Source organism: Vitis riparia, chromosome 19 (assembly GCF_004353265.1).
Source record: "Vitis riparia cultivar Riparia Gloire de Montpellier isolate 1030 chromosome 19, EGFV_Vit.rip_1.0, whole genome shotgun sequence".
In the NCBI taxonomy this organism is placed as follows: Eukaryota; Viridiplantae; Streptophyta; class Magnoliopsida; order Vitales; family Vitaceae; genus Vitis; species Vitis riparia.
In genome coordinates, this window is record NC_048449.1 from 25,616,557 (window position 1) to 25,625,045 (window position 8,489).

Sequence of the window (8,489 nt, forward strand, 5' to 3'; positions counted from 1 at the left end):
TTTTAAATAAAAACTTTAAAATATTTTCAACTCCCTAAATATTTTTTAAAATAATTTTTATAAACGTGTAGAAAAGAAAACTATTTTTAAAAACAGTTTTTTGAATTGATTTTAATTTTTTTTGTTTTTGCTGACGTGTTAATTTAAGGCATCTTCGAAAATGTAAGCATAATTTTTATAATTTATAAATAAATATTAAAAACATAGAAAATAATATATATATATATATATATATATAGGTATATAAATGGGCTTCCTGAAATAGTCACTCTGTTTCATTCTTCCTCCCTTAAACAAAAATCTGACACGTCACGCAAAAGGATGTTCAACGCCTTAGCATCGTCGTCCACCAGCACCAAGGCAACTCCTCTTCTCTCCTGCTTCTCCAGACCTTCAATTTCTCTCCCCAAAAAATTCTTTCTTTCTCCCTCTAAAAACCCTAAGCCCTCTTCTCTCTTAACTTCCATGAGTTGGCTGGGAAAGCTCGGGTTCGGCGCTCGCACTCCACCGGAGCCCTCCCTGGACCCCCACTCCTCCGCTATCGCCCAGGGACCCGACGACGACCTCCCAGCTCCGGGGCAGCAGTTCGCTCAGTTCGGCGCGGGTTGCTTCTGGGGCGTGGAGCTCGCCTTCCAGCGAGTTTCTGGCGTGACGAAGACGGAGGTGGGGTACACACAAGGCTTTGTGCATAATCCCACCTACAACGACGTCTGCTCCGGCACCACGAACCACTCCGAGGTGGTTAGGGTTCAGTATGATCCCAAGGAGTGTGGGTATGGTGCTTTGCTTGACGTGTTTTGGGCCAGGCATGACCCTACTACCCTAAATCGGCAGGTGAGTTTGTTGTGGTAGTTGAATTTTGCTTGTTTTGGTAGATTTTATGGGTTTCTGTTCCCTTTGGTTCCTAAGAGAAGATGAGAAAAGAAAATAGAAACAATTAGATGATTTTCTGGGTGTTTTTTTTAAAGGCTTTTCCCAGCCTGGTATTCTGGTGTCTTTTTTATCTTATTATATTATTATTATTAATTTATATTGTGTTTGGTTACTGAGACAAGCTAAGAAAAAAGAAAAGGACACAATCTTACCAGTTGATGAATCTTTGTTTACCTGATAGTTTGTGTTTTTTATAGTTACTTTTCGAGAAGGGGGTGTGGTCTTGGGAGTTTGCTTGATGTTTTTTTGGGCTAGGTATCACTCGATTGCGTTGAATCCGAGGCGAGTTTCTTTTGGAATTTGGCATTTTTTGTCGTTGGTTTTATCTTGTAGTAGAATTTTGCTGGTTTTGGTTGATTGTTGGTTTGTGTTCTGTAGTTCGGTTTGATTGATGTGAAAAGATAAGGAAAACGAACTGGGGATAATTAGTTTATTTTTTGAAGATTTTTTATTTATTTTCTCATCCATTATTGTTTAATTTTGTTTATTTATTTATTTTAAGCTTATGTCGAGAAAAATAAGGAAAAGAAAAGGAGGGAATTACTTGATTTTCTAGGTTTTTTTTTGTTGACTAAGAAGTCTAATTTTCTGCCTTATTTAGTTTATGTTCTGTTTGGTTGCAGAGAAAAGCTAGGGGGAAAAACAGATTATCGTTTTTCCGGTAGATGAGTTTGTTGATGTTTTCTGGTCTAGACATGGCCTGGCTAAGCTTAACCATCAGTTAGGTTTGTTTTTGGTTTTGTTTTAGCTGCCCTCGGTTGTATTTGTGGGTGATTTTTTCTGGTTTTGGTTAATTTTCTGGTTCTTTTTTATTGGTTTGCAGTCTGTTTGGGTGCTGAGAAAAGATAAGGGAAAGAAAAGGGTTTCCCCCACCTTGATTTTCTAGTCTAGTTTTCTGGTTTGTTTGCTGAGAAAAGCCAAGGCAAAGACAGACAGATATTTTCAGTGTTGATGAATCTGTGTTTGGTTAATTATTTGTGTCTTTATTTACTTGAGGTTTGAGAATTTTCTAGATAACTTTTGGGCAAAGTATGAAATACCGTGTTTGGCCAACTCGGGTAGTCTATTCTTTTTTGGTACTCTTCTCTTATTCTATGTTTAAGTTGCTGAAAAAAGCTGAGGAAAGAAAGAAGACAATTAATTTATTTTGTGGTTTTTTTATTTCTGTTTTATGTTTTTAAAGCTTATAATCTGTTTGGTTGCTGAGAAAAACTAAGAGGGAAGGAGATAATTTTTCACTAAAGATGGATCTGCAGTTGGCCAATGATTTGTGTTTTTATTTACTTGTGGTGTCCTGAGTACAGCTCCCAACACCCTCCACCCCTTTTATTTTATTTTATTATTTTTTTTATAAGTCCACCACTTTCCTTTTTGTTTGTTTCTGGCTTCTGTTCTGTTGCTAAGAAAATTTAAGGAGAAGAAGAGGAAAAGAGAAGGAAAAAAATTGTACTGTAGATGAATCTGTGTCTTGTTGATAATTTATGCCCTTATTTACTTTAGGTTTGTTCTGAGTAAGTTAACTTGATTTTTGGTCAGCTTCGATTGCCTAATCTTCCATCTTTTCATGTTTAAAGTCCACTAATTAGCTTAGCCAAGCTGATTTTCTTCAGATTTTTTTTTCTTTCAAACAAAGCTGCAGAAATATAAATAGATTTTTATTTGTTACCTGGAAAGTTTTGTTGATAAAAACTCACCCATTTTTTTATAACATGGCTTGTTTCTAAACTCAACAAATTTGGCTTGATCTTAATATGAGAACTTCATTCCATGTTTATTTTAATATATGATTCTTGGAAAACTTTTGCTCAAGTCAAGAAAATAAGGGTCTGTTTGATAATAGTTTTCGATAACAGTTTTCTATTTTTCAAAACAAAAAAACAGGAAAACAGGTTCGACAACCAAAACTTGTTTTTTGTTTTCTATTCTTAAGAACGGAAAATAGGGTGTTTTCAAATAATATCTTTTAATTGTTTTCTATTGTTTTCAAATTACTGTTTTAAAAAATAATTATACAAATGATTAAAAATAAAACACTAGACATAAAATTTATTTTTAAAAATATTAAAAATAGGTTAAAAATATTTAGGTTTCCAAACAAATTTTTGTTTTACAAAACATTAGAGAATAGTTTTTAACAATTGTTTTTTATAACTGTTCTTATTTCATAACTATTTTCGAAAACAGTTACCAAAAATACACTAAACCATTCATTTGGAAGTTGGAAAAAGTAATGGCATAGAAAGAACAACTAATAAAATCTAACATGTTTTCTCTCTAGTCTAGGAACTTTAGGATTGTCTGCTAGTTTCTTAGTCTTTATACCTTCCTTAACTGTGAAGGTAGAAACAGTGCCTCCCCATTTATTGCAGTGGTCTAAGAAGCCGAATCATTGCTGGTAGAGCGATAGTGGCCTAAAGGCCAATGTCACTGTTGTTTTCACTTTTTGTTTGAGAGAAGTGATCCTTTGCAAGGACATATTTGATCTCTACTCCCAAGGCAATAGAATAGGCATCCAAACCAAACCTGCCCATGACCCACTTCTAGTGGAGGTTATGCCTTCTCGAATGATAAAGAGGAAATAGAGGCTAAACCAGACTGGAAAGTCAGGACAGAAAAGTTTCGCTTTTATAGATGTGGATGAATTTTAACCAAGGCCCAAGAAATGCATTAGAAAAGGAGGGTAGGGCTGATCCCATTGGAAGCACACATATGCTTAAGATTAGATATAGCCAAATTCTTATATTGATGTGAATCTAGGATTGCAGAGGGTGATTTACCATGAAAACTCCAGCAGTGCTGATTTATTAAGACAGACAGAGAGTATATTTTTTGATAGGTAATTGAAAAACATTGAATAAAGCATGCTAGAAAGGGCCATAACTTGAAAACAAGGGGTATAGATGTTTCAAGGCTTAGTATAATTATTTCACTTTTACTTATTTTGCATTTTGGGGCAAATCTGCCTCATTAAATAATTTTAAACTACTAGTGTGCTTCTTTTTTTCTCTTTTTCCTTTTTTCTTTCTTCTTTGTGCTCAAGAACCGAGTGTACCATATATGCTGCTTCACTGGTACTGAAAACATTGAATGATAAATATGAATGCACTGCAAGGCTTAGGATAATTTTGTGATTGTATACACATTTTTCCTTCTTATGTATCATAGGCCAAAAATGTCTTTCTACTAGTTCCTTTATACACATTTTGTTGATTGATTTGGACACTTTCTCATGTCAATGCCATGTTGTTGCCCCAAGTATTTTGTACAAAGTGTGGCTAAATTGTTTTAATACGGGTAATTATTGTTAATATAACTGTAGGCCCTTAAATCTGTCATTTAATTTAGGCCCATTTATTTAGAGCCTTGAAGCCCAAGTTGGAAGATGGTCTAAGCCTGATATTCACTCAGTTTAAAGACTATAGGCTCATTTACTTCGAGGGGAAAAGAAAAAGAGAAGAGAATAAAATGGAAAATTTGAAGAGAGGAAGAATGGAGTATAATGGTGAAGTGATAGTGTGATTTACTTCCCCATTCAACGTCCTTTTTTTTAATCATAACTTCCTTCTTTCTCTCTTCAATTTTTATTTTCTCTTCTCTTCTCTTCTCTCTTTACACACACACACACACACACACACACACACACGTGTATATTTGTATATTTATATACATAAGATCTGTCCATCTTCCTACTTGGGCTTCAAGGCTCTAAATAAATGGGTTTGAATTAAATGACAAATTTAGGTGTCTATGGTAAGTTATTTTAATGGAAATTTATTTCCTTGAATTTGATTCTATTGTGAAGTGTATCTACTCAGATATAAGAAATTTCAAGTTCACTCGTTGAACGCCCTTCTCTTCAAATTATATATATCAAATAAAAATATGGTGTGCTTTATGATTTAAATGTTAGAAAATCAAGTAAATAAGATTTCACAATTTTAGTTTAATGAACCAAAATATATCTACAAAACTGACCTTGTGCCATTGTGATAAAGATCACCTTGCGTAGATTGTTTACAATATTGAGTCACTTTGGTAGCACTTTGTTACTTTCTATTGATATTGACGCCTTATATCTTCCCTCTCCTTACTCTCTCTTACTTAATGTTTGTACAAATGATGGGAAACCTCACAAACTTAGGATGAGTGAAGAGAGGGGCCAAGATCCCTTTTATACATGTTAAGTGACCTTCCATCAAGAGTTTCAAATGGATACTTCCTTCTAGATATATGAATCTACCTTTTTCAAGCCCATGTAGTATTCATGGTATATGCGAACCTAATGTACATACACAACTTTGGTCAAGATACCTTGTATTTTCCATATACCTTATACATTTAATCTTCCCACATACATTAGATGTATGGTATGGGAAATGTAAATTCAATAGGTTCATGACTTTGGTCATGAACCCTTAGGATATGGGGATTAACTTCATGTGGTCATGAAGCCACAATAATTCTAACATTAAAATGTTGTACAATACTCTATATGCTTGTTGACAGTTGGTTTTATTTATTTTATTTACCTTCACACTTATTCTTGAGAGGTAAATAGGATACACATTCTAATTCTTTGTCACTCAGTAAAATAGGTGGCCTTAATTGCTAGGCACTCTTTTCAAGATTATTCCCGATGCTCATTCTGTTCACAAGGGGGCCTTAAGAAAGATGTCTTGATTCTGAGGTGGTTTTTTGAGGGTAGGAAGCCAGACTATGGACAGTTATCATCGCTAATGAGTGTTTAGCAGATTTGAGGTAAAAGGGTTAGGGATCACAGATTTTGAGAAGAGCTTATGATTATATGAATCAAGAACTCTTGGATTTGTGCTTCAAGTGAAACAGCAATATACTGGTTAGATTGAGAAAGTAGATGTCAGGCAATTCTTCTTCTTTTACTTTCTTGATTCTGTTGGATAGAGTGGCATTGCCTGTTTCAGAATGTGTTGAGGCAGTTGTTATAATGGTGCTCTTGTGGCTGATGTTCATGGTGGGTTCCTTCTCAAGGCACAGTACATCTGATAAAAAAGTTCCTGTGTTGGCAGAAATAAGATGCTGATTCGGATATCTCAGTTTTTCCTTTCTTCAGTTTTGGATGAACTGTTAATAGGGATAAACAATTCAGCAGCAAATGCTTCCAGGAGAGTCTGAGAGGTTGTTTAGAAGCAAGTACATGTTGTGTGTAACTTCCACCCAGACAATTCAGGTTTTAATTTTTGAGTGGAGATAAAAATCAATGTGTTTTGATAATATGTTAGGCAAGGTTTTCCATTTTTAAGTATTTTCAAAGTTTTTTTGTCTCTATTCTAGGCGAGTGATGTAGAGTGTTTTGGAACGGCTGGATTCCTCCCAACAGGCGGATTCTAATGAGGATATCTTTCGCACAAACTTTGACATCTGAGGTGTCTCCTAAGGTCGCATGTATATGGACCCCTGCTTTTAGGACTACCCTAAAATGCTCTGGATAAGAATAGTCTTCCAGCATTTTTGCAGCCAGAAGGCTCAGATTACTAATATTTTGTTCCTTTTTTTTCTCATAACCTTTGTTTGCCTTTTCCACTCTGTTGCATTTACTGGCTGAGCTGATCCAGTATCTTCATTTCCTTGGAGGCTGGCTTTTCTGCTTCGGTTGTTATAGTGCTTTTGAAGAAAAATAGAATACTCTCTGAAGACTATTTTTGGGTATTAAAGCTTGTTTCAGTCTTTGCACTTGGGTGTACATTGCCTGCAAATAGTTTCTGCCTCCTTGAATTATGTGATGTCCAACTTCCTGAAGAATACATGTCAATTGGGTATTAGACACAGAATTTGGTCTCGTCAGGAGAAACTACTGTTGCCTTTTTAAGACCTACTAGATGTGGATGCTCTAAATCAGTGGGAGGATATAAGAGCAGCTCCTTGCCTCTTCCTGATATCACTGTGCCTTTACACCTAAGTTGTTATATGGGATTCTAAAGTCTTCTTTTCCTCGAGAGACTTTCACTCCCTAATCAAAGACACATGAAAAGGGGAAAGTGAGGGAGTAAAATGGTAGTTTTGGTTTTGTAAAGAATATTATTAAAGAGGAGCTCTGTATTGCAATAGCTGAAGCAGGTGATCACCCTGCTTGTGCTGCATGCACATTTAAATCACAAAAGCGGGTGTGTCCCTGCTTCTGCTGAATCCTCATTTAAATTGCGAAATGGCTTTTGAGTTTTTGGATTGCTAAGTTCATTAAAGTGATATGTCATCTGATGAATGCCATCTTGTGCTGTTGGCTAACCATTGTTTGTAGGATAACCACAAAAAATTATGAGCAGAACATGCTCTTATCAATATGATATTGAAAGCTGATTGAAACTTAAAACCAAGTAGCAAATGTGTCTTGAGAATTAGTTGTTTCAGCATCAAGAGTAACCTAAAACTGTGAAGAAAATTGGTATGTGCTTGAGAGTCTGAATTTGGCTTGCTTATGTTATGTCTTCTCTCTAGTTGGCAATTGCAGTTTAGGTGAACTTTATTTGAATCGGTATTTCTTTAGTAATAAAAATATGTAACAGTAACATTAGATTATTCTGATGTTGATCATCCTTAGTAGATCCTATAACTAACAGCTTAACAATGCTTGATGGGCAGGGGAACGATGTGGGAACACAGTATCGGTCGGGAATATACTTCTACACACCAGAGCAAGAGAAGGCAGCAAGAGAATCTTTGGAACAACATCAAAAACTAATGAACAGGAAGATTGTTACTGAGATTCTGCCTGCCAAGAAATTCTACCGAGCAGAGGAATACCACCAGCAGTACCTTGAAAAAGGGGGTCGATTTGGTTTCAAGCAATCTTCTGAGAAAGGCTGCAATGACCCAATCCGATGCTATGGCTAAGTCCTCTCCAGATTCTGAAAATCTTATACTATGGTTGTTAGGGGTTTGTGCTTTGGTACATGATATACAAAAATTTCATGTGCATTGTGCTTATATGGATTCCTACTAGTATATGTAGCTTCTGAACATGGGCCTGTTATTTATCGGCTGTCCACTCATTCTCTTCTATCTTTCTTATGGACCAGAACCAAAAGGAAAGGGAGAATTTGCAGTAGTATTCTGTATGCTGTTTGTTAAGGGTTAGAATTGGTCTCGGTTGGTAATATCTACAGGAGAGTTCAGTAATTATAGGGGACATTCTTTCTTGCAACCTTGTCAGTCCGTATTATGGTTTGGAAAATGATGCAGTGAGTCTGGTTTGGTATGGCCTGCGCGCTAAAATTTTGGGTTCTTGGGCAACTTGAACACAACAACGTGGCTGGGTCCATTGGTGAATTGGCCTTGCTAAATGTGTTTTCCAACTTGGAAAGCATTTATGAAGCGGGCCTCTGATTTCCTTTTAAAAAAAAAAATGATGCTTTCAAAATTAGAGTGTGAGAGTGGTTCTATTTGAAGTGTTTTTAATGAAAGTTCATGATTGATATGTGGGAGTGAAGAGTGTGAACATTTCATTCCTTCTTCTACTCCCATATTTCGCTATCTTTTGAGAAAACCCAAATGAAGATTATATTCGAAGATTTTTAGTGGTA

At 35.7% G+C, this 8,489-nt stretch overlaps 1 protein-coding gene across 1 annotated transcript; it reads left to right on the forward strand.

Annotated features, from left to right (window-relative positions):
• The first annotated feature begins 263 nt into the window (after positions 1-263).
• Positions 264-8,164, forward strand: LOC117909398 (peptide methionine sulfoxide reductase A1-like). Its single transcript, XM_034823433.1, has 2 exons — positions 264-834; positions 7,549-8,164. The coding sequence occupies exons 1-2, from the start codon at positions 322-324 to the stop codon at positions 7,798-7,800; spliced, it is 765 nt and encodes a 254-aa protein (XP_034679324.1). The 5' UTR covers positions 264-321; the 3' UTR covers positions 7,801-8,164.
• The last annotated feature ends 325 nt before the right edge of the window (positions 8,165-8,489 follow it).

What these genes read in the sequence shown, in the direction of transcription:
- LOC117909398 (XM_034823433.1), top strand. Translation starts at nt 322, where the DNA reads ATGTTCAACGCCTTAGCATCGTCGTCCACCAGCACCAAGGCAACTCCT. An exon ending in CTACTACCCTAAATCGGCAG is followed by an intron (nt 835 to 7,548) that starts GTGAGTTTGTTG and finishes CTTGATGGGCAG; the next exon opens with GGGAACGATGTGGGAACACA.